This window comes from Phascolarctos cinereus, unplaced genomic scaffold, assembly GCF_003287225.1.
Source record: "Phascolarctos cinereus isolate Bilbo 61053 unplaced genomic scaffold, phaCin_HiC Scaffold_1;HRSCAF=81, whole genome shotgun sequence".
NCBI classification, from domain to species: domain Eukaryota; kingdom Metazoa; phylum Chordata; class Mammalia; order Diprotodontia; family Phascolarctidae; genus Phascolarctos; species Phascolarctos cinereus.
The window spans coordinates 44,779,718-44,792,202 of record NW_027555514.1 but is presented as its reverse complement, the minus strand read 5'-3'; the positions used below and the strand labels follow the sequence as shown (position 1 = coordinate 44,792,202).

Genomic DNA, 12,485 nt, shown 5'->3' with positions numbered 1-12,485 from the left:
GACCTTTAAACATTCATTTGACAGACAAATTATGGCCTAGAGACAATAAATAACATGCCCAAGGCCACAGTAAGGAGTACAGCCAGAATTCAAACCCAGATTCTTTGACATCCAAATGCCTATTTGGTCAACAGAGACGGCTTAATAAATTTCCAATAGCAACAGAGTGACCCAACAGACAGTGAACCAAACAGGGGTAATTTCCAGCCTTACCCTCTGCATTTGCCCCTCTAGGGACCAGACTTGAACTACATGACCACGCCCCACATCTGGCTCTGTGGTCCACCCCGCCTGCACAATAAGAACACACTTGGAGTACTCCCAGCGCTCTACCAGAGAGGACCTGTGGCTGGTCTTTGCCAGCCCTCATCCTTCCCTTTCTTCTGGAAGCTGACCTGAGGACGTTTTCACTGTACAACACAGCATTGGCACAGACGCTGAATACTGTAAGAGGGAAAATCAGTTGTCAGGGAAATTCCTCTCAATCTCTAGGAATTTACTTATTCATTTAATTCCCCAGCCTTGGAACCAACAGAAGATTCCTGTGTGAAATGTCCCCCTGTGCTCAGACACAGACACCCAATACATTGCTTACCCAGGGTGCCAAGCTATTCAGACAAATCTTTCAAGGCTCTATCCCTATATTGGGTTTTGGGGTTTTTTTAATTCCTCATTGAAGCATAATTAATGATGTTAAAGCACTCCACCAAACCTAAGAAACGTTCTTTGACACAAAGGCTCTCTCACATAAAAACTGTCTTTTCTATTCAGTCATTTTTTCAGTTGTGTTCAACTCTTCATGGCCCCACTTGGAGTTTTCTTGGCAGAGATACTACTCGAGTGGTTTTGCCATTTCCTTCTCCAGCTCATTTTACAGATGAGGAAACTGAGGCAAACAGGGTTAAATGACTTGCCCAGGGTCACACAGCTAGTAAATCTCTGAAGTCAGATTTGAATTCAGGTCTTCCTGACTGCAGGCCCTGCACACTAACCCCTCACCACCTAGCATCTGCTCTAAGACTCGTGTAATTTTTATACACTTTAAATGTGGTTGAGGGGAAATGAGGAAAAGAGATTAACAAAATTTTCAGAATTTTCGATGGAACATACGTGCTATTATATATAGATACTACAAAAAATTTTAACAAAATATCCAGGATGTTTAGGATATGATTTCATCTACTTTGGAAACTCTTGGGGTGGGAATCCCCTCTGCTGAGTCACTGAGAGCTTGTGCTTTGCCAGGGATCACATAGCTAGTATGTTTCAGAGGGGACCTAGTATCAGATATTTAAATATGAAAGAGACTTTAGAGGTTACCTACTCCAACCCTCCCATTTCACAGATGACTATACTGAGGCCTGGAAAGCTATGTGACTTGCCTACAGTCTCACAGAATCCAAAACTATTTCCACAGTACCCACTCCTCTTCCTCCTAAAGATTCAAGCAGCTGCCCAGTCTCCATTACGCCAAGCTCTCTTTCATCCAAGACAGCATTCTCTGGCCTCCACTAGTATGAATTTCTGACAGGCTGTAAGACCTGAGACACCAAACTCCACAATACAGGTTCCTGGCAAATCCTTCTATCTCGATAGCCATCCTGAATGCCACTAATTGGCAATTCAATGAGTGATTTTGGAGCTATGTTGTGGCAGCAGAGAAAGTGCAAAGGTGAGAAAAACCACAAAAGTTGTGCTTCATTAAAAGTTTTTCCTGGAGAAAGTTGGGAATCTGAGATATATCAGAATATATGCTACTTGTTACAAAAATCTCTCTCCTACTCTCTCTCTCAAGCTAGGACCTTTCTCATGCAAACGTACTTGGTGACAGCATTTAGTCCTTTCTAGCTGCAGCCAAGCCTCCCTGAGTAGACCAAGGCAAAAAGGTTGACTGCTTTTACTCTAGGGAAAGGGGTAAGCCAACAATCCAGTCACTCACCTACATACACTCACTGCCCAACAAATAAATGCCCCTGTCTATACCGTGTAAAGCACACTAATGCTCTCTTCCTGGTGGAGTGGTGAGTTGATTTGATCATTCTAGAAAGCACTTGGTCATTCTGAGAAGAAAGTGACTAAATTGTCCACACCCTATGATCCAGAGATTTCTCTTCTAGTCATAATCCCAAAAGCATATAGTAATAAACTATATATGCCATATAAAAATACATAAAACCAAAAAGATATATAACAACAAGATTACTTATAGTGCACTATTTTTGTGATAGCAAAGAACTGGACAGATTGGGGAATAATTAAACCATTTAGGCCCATGAGCCTAATGATACGTTACTGCGTTATATATAAAAAAAAAAATAATGATGGGGCAGCTAGGTGGCACAGTGGATAGAGCACCGGCCCTGGATTCAGGAGGACCTGAGTTCAAATCCAGTCTCAGACACATAACATGTATTAGCTGTGTGACCCTGGGCAAGTCACTTAACCCCATTGCCTAGCCAAAAAAAAAAAGATGATGAATAGAGGTAAGCAGAATAACATGTATGATAACTGTAATATGTAAAGAAAAACAATTTTGAAAAAATTCAAGAACTGATCAGTGGAATGACTCTAGAAGGTACATGATGCATGCTACCCACCATCTAATGATGGTGGGCTCGAGGTACAGAAGGAGACACATATTTTCAGACAAAGCCATCATATAGGAATTTGTTTTGCCTGACTATGCATATTTGTAACAAGGATTTTGTTTTTGTCTTTTTCCCCCCAGTTGAGGCAGGGGGAGTTAAGAGGGCCAGTGATAAAATTGACAAAAAAAAAAAAACAAGGGGGTCATCGAAGAATTTTTTTTTAAATGCTTAAAAGAAAGCAGAAGGAAAGGGACAAGCAGGACAGCTCTGAAAGTTCCAAGTTGAATTCTATCATGCCTCAAATAAAATGCAAACTGTATGTAAGAGATTCACAGTTTCTTGTATAATCCTTTGTCCAATTTTTATATGGAAATGATGATTTTAGCTGGTGTTAAATTTAGGTTAAATTTTTCTTAATAGAAACTATTATTACAGTGAATGCAGAGAAATGTGGGATGAAAAGTAAATCAAGCAGAAACAGCACAACCATATACAAGCCTGTTACAACAACGTAAATGGAGAGGCAAAACAACAGAACCACAGAAACTAAATGCTTTTAAGTTATAATAATCAAGCTTGCATCAAATAAAGAGATATGGGAATTCACTTCCTCCCTGCTTTCCAGAAGCAGGGAGGAACCATGAATATGCAAAACTACAGAGACGTTCAGACTTTTTCAATGTATTGATTAGTTTTTCCAAACTATTTTTTATTCTGTTCATTTTCTGTTATAAGGATTGGCTCTCTAAGTGGGACAGGAAGGAGGGAAACAGTATAAAATGCAGGCAATATTAAAAATATATATAAAATAAAAAAATTTTAAACCATAGTTTCAGTCATTAAGAGACCATTTTTAAATTTTAGCTTTATTAGACTGTGTAAAACTCTCTGTGATCGAAAGAGATACCCACCACACTTACTTTTCCAGGAAAAACAGATTCGTATTAGAAAACCCTAATTCTTAACCACAGATTGGCCTTTTCAACTCTGAGATTGCATCCCCAGCATCTTTCTGGGCATCAAATCAAGTTCCTTTTGAATCACTATCAGGTTTTTAAATTTAGTGGCATCACCAACAACTAGCAAAGAAAACACAAAGGATTTACCCCACCATGATACAACCCAAGATCCCAGGCATGATAAAAAAAAAAAAGACTATCTATGATCCTGTGCAATCCACCAAGTATTTATTAGGTGCCTACTCTGTGCAAGACATTGGGAGACAAAGACAAATCCAAAAGACGTCCCTGCCCTCAGGAAGCTTATGGTCTAGCAGCTAATGGCACTGGGAGAAGTTCAGCAGATAGTAGAGGTGGAACCCAGTGTGAACCACAAGAATGAAGGAGATACCGGTCCTTCCAGTTTAAAGACCTCTCAGATCCCGTCCCCAAGGAAAACTCAATAGTCCTTCAGTGCCACACAAGAAAAAAGTCTGAGGAAACTGGGACTTACTGATAAAGGAAACGTCACTAAATAGAGTGGGAGAGAGGGTAGGAGAACTAAATGACTGAGAGTAAATTAAATTCCAAAGAAAATGAAAGCCTTAAAGAAAACTGAGTTATTCCCCCCCACCAAAAAAAAAATCCTAAGGAATAATTTCACTTCAACAATGCACACTCAATTTAATTAAAACAACAACTATCAAACAGGAAGCACTTATTAAGCAATTAGGACCTCAAAGTAGAGCAAAAATAAACAAATAAACAAAAACCCACCAGTCTCTGTCTATATTTTATTTTTCATATACATAATCATATATAAAATCTTATTTTTCCATATGCATAATTGTATATGACAATTATTTTTCATATACCATTGCATGTGGAAAATATTTTTCACATACTATTGTATATAGTATACATTTTCATTGTATATGAAAAATCATTTTATTTGGAGGGATGGGGGGCAAAGTGAGTGAATTTAAAGAAGGGTATCATATAGCTAGAATCAATAAATAATAATAACTTGTTAATATTATCTTGTTACTTGTGTTAGTAAACGAATCTGAACCCAGTCATAATTCTACAGTTACAACCTAATTACATAATTCTACATTACTCAATCATTTCCAATCTCAGAGCAAAGTCTTCATCCAAGTAAAATTTCAAGTTTGCCTAATGGGTGTCTTCTTTCACCTTTCTGCACGTAATGGGCTCAATTCTCCATCAATTTAAATGAGCCAGACTTTATTCAAGCCCATGTCCAGTCCTCTGGCTAGATTTCTCTTGTCATCTTCCTTGTTTTCTATGACAACACTGAATATGAGCCCAATTATTAACATCTTTTCAAATAAAAATTATGCCTATACCTGAAAACACATTACCCATAAATCTGGATTTTGAAAGACTGCCCTATTATTTATTCTGAAGAACAGGAGCCGAAAGCACTTCCAAAGATCAAAGCAATCAACAATTAATTATTAAGTCCAGGCATGAGGGGCTGGGAATACAAGCGTCAAGGCTGTATTGATTTTCCTCGAACTCCCATTCTACCCAGAGAATTCTATGATTTCTATGTTACAAATCTTAATTTAATCAGAAAGCCCCTGTTTCAAGGCTGTAAGTGAGTTCTTAACCTTTTGTGTATCATGGACCTCTCTGACAGTCTGGGGAAGCCTGTGGACTCCGCAGAACAATGCGTTTAAAACGTGACATTACAAAGAAAACCAATTATATTGAAATACAGTTATCAAAATATTTTAAAAGTTCACAGACCCCTGGTTAAAAACTCCTGTTACAAGTAGAAGTCCCTAAGGTTAACTAGAGAGAAAAAACTTTTGTATTTTTACTCTAATCTGCATTTTTTTAGAGATGTTCCATCCATTCAAAATAAAATAACACAAACATTATAGCCACTACTTAATCCAACTTACACTATGAAGACACAAGAAACTAACTTGAGGCAGCAAACCGCCTACTAGAAGAATAAACTAATGTTCAAGCCCATCAGGCTTGGAAAAGGAAAAAGCAGAAGTTTAAGACAAAGTAACATATTTACCCTCTTCCAAGAGGTCCAGGCTTTCATGCTTAACGAGGACAGGCTTCCTCGGTTCATTGTCACAGTCGTACTCAAAACACTCTTCTTCATTTCCCAATTCTTTCAATGACATTGCTAAAGTCGGATCATTGTCCTAAGCCTTTGACACTGGGATACCTCCCAGCCACCTCAGTGGAGGTGCCATCTGTGCAGTGACCTAAGCACACTCCCAGCAGCCTGGAAATTCTCCTGGGCAGCGACCATGCCATGCCAATATCCTGGGTGATTTATCTGTGCAAAGGGCTATATTGTCGTGCCCCACAACTTTCTCGCCTAAAAGGGAATCGCAGATTGCCTGGGGGGATGAGGATCAGGATGAGGGAGAGGAAGGGGAATTGGCAAAGAGCCATCACCCTCTTAAAACATGCCTAACCTCCTATTGCACAGAAGAGCCAGTGGTTTGGGGCTTCTTCTAAACCAAGATTCCAAAATGGTAGATTGGGAGAGGAGACTGTCAATTTTTAAGCTTTTTGCTCCCTATCTTCTTCTCCCATAACCTCCCTCCCCTCTGGAACCCTGGATAATGGTAGCTTCCTACAAGTTTCATAGCAACTGCATAGGGAAATGCAGACCGATACTTAAACAGCTAAACCTGTTTAGAGGTGGGGAATCTGTAGGTAAGTCACCTTGGTAAATGATTGCCTAACTTTTTCCGGGTGACAGATTTCGTATGGGTGTGCTGAAGACACACACACACACAAACCTACACCTTGCATTAAGGAATGGGGTGGTGGGGGAGGGGGGCCGAGAGATTAGGCAAAACTGGGATTCCAGTTGCATGACAATAATATGCAGAGAAGGAAGCCTTTAACTTTATATCCTGCAAAACACAGATGCAATAAAGATGTAAGTCCTACTTGCATACCTGCCTCTCTATGCCAAGAGCACTTTGCAGTTTTCTCTGCATTCTATATTCCTCCCAGAGCCAATTCTCAGGGTAACTCTGTAAGAAATACTGCAGTATGCGAACGCTGCGGTTAACAAGGCAAAGTTATTCATTCCATAGCTGGATAAAAGAAAAAAAGGGGGGGACCAATATGTGCTGATTCTGGACAATGCAAGAGAGCCATAGTTTTCCTGCACATCCACTTCAGATAACAACCATGTTTCCCATCTGTTGTTTCGCTTCTAATGAGAAAAGCAAACGCTTTCCTGAAATGGTCTGAAAAGCATCCTTAGCTGTAGACTTTGTGGAAAGAAGCTTCAAATTGCTTCTCACAATTCTCCTGAGCAAACCCGACCAGGGTTCTCTGCACCTAACAGCATTACATCAGGGAATATATTTTGCCTTTCTCTAAGGAGTGAACTCAGGGTCACTAAAGACTTGCAGACTGCTGGAATCCTAGTGGGTAACCAAGAGGGAGGATTCTACAGAAGGCAGAAGAAATAAATGATCACAGAGAGAAGGGCAATAGAGCTAGCTCGACGGAAGTTGCCATTAAGACTGCATTGAGTTCCTTTAATTTTGGCAAGACTGACCTTAATGGAAAGGGAAGGTTTTCTCTGTCTGTCTGTCTGTCTGTCTGTCTATCTATCTATCTATCTATCTATCTATCTATCTATCTATCTATCTATCCTACATCTATAATGGTAAAAAGGTTCCATATAGGTTAAAAAGAAAAGTGATATAAAGTGTTGCTGTTAGTTATGTCTGACTTTTCGTGACCCCATTTAGGGTTTTCTTGGCAAAGACACTGGAGTGATTTGTCATTTCCTTCTCCACTTCATTTTACAGATGAGGAACTGATGAAAATAGGGTTAAGTGACTTGCCCAGGGTCACACAGTTAGTAAATGTCTGAGTCCAGATTTGAACTCAGAAAGAAGAGTCTTCCTGACTCCAGGCCTCACACTCTATCCACTACACCACCTTGCCGCCCCTCGTATTAGTTAATATTGTCCATTATAACAAAAATTCTTAAGTGTTCCTATTAAGAGGGCATGGGAATATCAGCAAAATGCAGGTATTAATTGGCTCGTTAATATCGTGTATACCTAGCATCAACTTTAAAGAGGTAACTTTAAATTCCAGCAGCGAAATGACTCTGAGAATTCAGCACTGGGCCTGGAGTCAGGAAGACCTGAATTCCAATCCAAACCCAGACACTCAGTAGTAGTGTGACCCTGGGCAAGTTATTTAACCTCTGCTTGCCTCAGTTTCCTCATCTGTAAAATGGGGATGATAATAGTAGCGCCCCCCCCCAACCTCCCAGGGATGTTGTCAGAATCAAATAAGATAATAATAGTAAAGCACAGTGCCTGGCTGTATAAATGTTAGCTATCATCATTAAAGTAGCTGAATAGTTCAACAAAAAAGGTAAGCAAACCATTCCATCTCAGGGTGGGATGAAGAAAGACTGTTAAATCTAGAGTCACTCAGAGGCCTTGGTTTCCAAACTGGTATCTGATCCTTATGGCTTCTGTGACCTTGGCTGAGTCACTAACTCTGAGTCACAGTTTCCTCATCTGTTTTATAAGAGGGTTGGTCTCTAGCTTCCCTTCTAGCTCTGATTCTCAGATCCTAAGAACCTATGCAGAACTCATCCATTCCACAAATATTTATTGATACCTATTATGTGCAACTGCACAAGCCATTACTGCAAATTTACTCATCAGACAATTCCCTTTATTTGTCATCCAGCTAAAAATGCCTTTTAAAATGTTACTTCATTCATAACGATTTTGTTAATGTTCACCTTTCAAGATAATTTCAGACTACCCTTGACTAATGATGACCAACCCAATCTACTATTTAATGACAACTTTCACCTTTCAAAGTTCATTCCTTAAACTTGATAAACTGAACTGTGGCATAGCAAATAGAATGCTAGATTCAAATTCCATCTCTGACACTTATTTGGTGACTACAGGCAAATTATTTCTCTCTAAGCCTCAGTTTCTTCATCTGTAAAATGGTATGCAATACCTGTAGTGTCTATCTGATATGATTATTGTGAAGTTCAAATAAGATAATGTATATAAAAGCACTCGACAAATTTTAAAGCATTTTATCATTATTATTAAATGTTTAATATAGAATGCTTTATGACATATGCATACAACTCCATGTCCTAAGTCTGTCTCAAAATCAACTGATATCAACCATATTTTTTGAGATTGAGCTATCTTTAGACCTCTGAAGTAATTCTCAAGCCCAATTTAATTTTTATTCATGTTCTTTTTAATGATAGAAATATAGCATAAAGTACTTTCGTCAGATATATCCCCAAATTAACAAAAACAAAAAAAGTCACAACTGAAAAAAACGTAAGTAGCACTATTTCAAGTTATGCATGGGTGAAAAGAAGCCAGTTTAGTAAGATAAGTGGGCCAGGAAATATATTCACAAAACGTTCCAAGTAAACTCGGAGGTTGATTATTTAAACTGAGATAGAAAAGGAAGCAAAGATGAGCCCCAGGACTACTATAAGAACATTCCATGCTTATATATCTGGTAGTCAGTTAATTAGCCAGTATTCTCTTATTAACTGGTACTTCCACATACCTGTGGTATGGAACACCTGGTGTTCCTAACAAGCCTAGAATACTATCGTCTCTTGGATCCTTACTAAAAAGAGCTCTGCTTCAGCAAGGATTTTCCTTAAAACAACACAGTGAACAGAGCCTGGGCTAGGTGCTCACAATACAGATACAAAAAAATTAAACAAACTGCACCCTCAAGGAACTTCCATTCAAACCAGAAGGAAGAACATCTCCAGTGAGGATCTCTTTGAGGAGACCTACAGAAGCTTTTGAGATCCTGCATAAGAGTCACATAGTATGAGACCTGGACCAGCTTCACTGCACACCAGAAGGTCCCTACACCAATAAGAGCATGGATCCGCTTAGCGAAAGGATTCCATGGAGGAGCAAGGAAGATCATACATCGGGATTTTTTTTTTCAAATATTTTCTCCCCCACTGGTCTGTAAGCTGTTTGGAGGCAGGGATTATGTTTGCCTTGCATAGTCCAGTGCCTGACAAACAGTAAGTGCTTAATAAATGTATGTCGATTTGACCTGACCATAAGTCACACTTTCTAGGTTCTGAACATAGAAACAAGAACTTCTCTAAAATGAGGCGTTGGGTCCTAAGGGCCCCCCTAAGTCTACGATCCTATAAGTCTACACTCTATGATCCTAGAAGCTAAGGACAGTATCTAGAACAGCCTTGGTTCTGGACCCAAGATGACTCATTTCATCTCACTCATAGCTCATTACAAACATTTCTCTGCCCTATTTGTTATTGGTGGTAGTCATTAAGTAAAGAGATGGCAGAAAAACCTAGCAATGGATACTCCCCAAAAAACAGACTTTGATGTCATCTTCACACTAACTTATATCTAAAGCTATAAAACAATAATTTATAAAAAGCCAATGCATCTTAACAGTTATTGTTGTTCAGCCGTTTTCAGTCAAGTCCAACGCTTCATGAGCCCATTTGAGGTTTTCTTGGCAAAGATACTGGAGTGGTTTGCCATTTCCATCTCCAGTTCGTTTGACAGATAGGAAACTGTTAACAGGGTTAAGTGACTTGCCCAGCTAGTCAGTGACTGAGGCCAGATTGGAACTCAGGAAGATGAGTCTTCCTGACTTCAGGCCAGATGCATCTAGCTGCCACTCAGCTTAACAGTTACCCCCATGCTAAGGCTACACACCTGTCTAGCAGGCTGTCACAAGAGGCAATGGCTATATGGGTGTTGCACTGTTTATGCCATTCAGTTGCCATCTGAAAGAGGTTTGAAACAAAGCAGTAAAGTATGGATATATTTGCGTTATTAACTCTGAGAGTGGTACCTGTGGCATCACATTTCCATAATTAAAATTATTAAGAGTACAAGATTACTATACTACCCAAATTTTCATCCTCATCTTTAGTATTTATTCAATCAAGTCAACAAGCATTTACTAATCGACTACAACATGATAGGCCCTGCGCCAAGTGTTGGGGAGCTCACAGACTTATTGAACACTGACATGCCATACTAAAAACCTAAACAAAAGCAAGAAGCCCATGTTATTTGGGGGTGATCGATATGGGGGCCAGGAATTATTGGTGTTATGGTGGCTTGTAGGAAAAGTCGCCTCTTTTTCAATATTCCCTCCAGTAAAACAAGAAAAGTCAAATCTCAAATCTAATTTACAAAAGGAATTATATCAACAAATACATATTTGCAGCACTCTGTAACTGCTCAAAGCATTCTTTCAAAGTATACAAAGTTGGCTCAAAAAAAGATATGAGAAGAGCCTCCCACCCGCTTTGAGACTTTTTCAATGTGTTGATCAATTATGCAGATTTTTTCCCTCTTTTTTTTTCTTTAAAAAATCCCCACTTGTTATATGGGATGGTTGGAGAAAAAGGAATACTAGGAAAAACTATGTCGATATAAAAAAAATTCATAAAACTTATTTTTTAAAAAGAATAAAAAGTTCTGTTTTTTTTTAATTTTCTTTATCTCAGACTATTTTATGTCTGAACTAAATCTGAGAAAGGACAACCTTTATGATCTATTTCTAGGGTGACTGATTGAAAAGGTACCAAGTATGTTTAAAACTTAAACACATGAATTTGAATCAAAGTCTCTGAAAATGACAAAGGATCCGTCTCTTGGCTTTTGAAAGGAAATGAAAGGAAACTTGAGACAACTTAAAAATCCCGAGTTTACCTGGATTTTTTCACAGACACCCTACCAGAACTCATCTGAGACCAGAATGGGTAATAACTGGCCAATATATTGCACTGATACCTCTCTATCAATGCATGACTTTACACAGATCTTTTTTTGTCGGTTTCAGAGAATATGTTTTGAAACAGATTCTCCTTACCTCCAAATCTGCACCTGTACCTTGGCAGGCTTTCTTTTATAAAAATCCAAATCCATCTACAACCCAACAGTTCAGTTACATGGGGCCAGTATAAGTTTACACTAGGGATATACAGCAAATTATACAAATCAACTCTAGGGATAGAGATCTGCCCTTAACCTGCAAGAAGGGAGCAAACACTGAGCTGGGCACTTTAAAAATCATCAAGTCCAAATCCCTCATTATACAGATGGGGAAACTGAGGCTTAGAGAGATTAGTGGCTTGGCCAAGGTCACACAGACAGTAAGCATCACAACCTGTGTACTAGCCATAAAATCATTTTAATTACAGGCTCAACAAGATGTTCACTCCACCAGCCTTTTAAAATGCCTAAAGAAAACCACTTAAAAGCACTAGATCTATTCCCAAGTCTCAAATAGATTCTTATAGCCCAATTTCAAATATCTTGTTTTTTTCTCTATTCATATCTTGTTCCTTTTTTTTTTCTTGAGGAGTGGCAGTGGCAACTATCAAAAAATCCACTGCTAAAACTTGAGTGGGGGGAGTAAGCTTTAGACAAAATGGCAATATTCTTTAAAAAGAAAAAATCAAATGAAGACTCCACCAAGTTATTGGAAAAAATTCAATGTAGCCTATCATTTTTTAGGGCGCTAACAACTCTCACAGTCAACATTTCAAGTGAAATACTTAAATGACACTCCTACGTTCCTATTCCTACCCCAGAGCACATAAGATGTTGACTTTATAAGCCAATCAGAAGTCTGCCTCTTTGGTGAAAAATACACAATCATTTCTACTTGACCACAAAGGTCTTCTTGAAATAAAATTGAACTTGTCTTTGCCATCAGCTTGGGGAATGCACTAAAAGTTTTTCTCATTAATCATTCAAAGGGTACAGGACAGTGAAGAGGAAGCATAGATGGGTGTTGCCAGGCATTCAAGTTCCTAAAAATATCTCCCTTCCCAAACTATGGAGAACAGAAGGATCTAGAAGGTTAATCAAATCAACAAGCATTTATTAAGTGCCTACTATGTACC

At 38.8% G+C, this 12,485-nt stretch overlaps 1 protein-coding gene across 9 annotated transcripts in view; it reads right to left on the bottom strand.

The window, feature by feature from the left end:
• Positions 1-12,485, bottom strand: part of TRAK1 (trafficking kinesin protein 1) — a 140,177-nt gene that overhangs the window by 63,946 nt on the left and 63,746 nt on the right. Inside the window, exon 1 of one of the 9 annotated variants that reach the window (XM_020987369.2) lies at positions 5,586-6,035. The exons of 7 other annotated variants lie outside the window; for them this stretch is intronic. In XM_020987369.2, coding sequence (XP_020843028.1) covers positions 5,586-5,697 — 112 coding nt within the window. In that variant the 5' untranslated portion in view covers positions 5,698-6,035. Of the gene's footprint in view, positions 1-5,585; positions 6,036-12,485 lie in introns of those variants that run through there. One more of the 9 variants, XM_078151712.1, reaches the window with a different exon arrangement.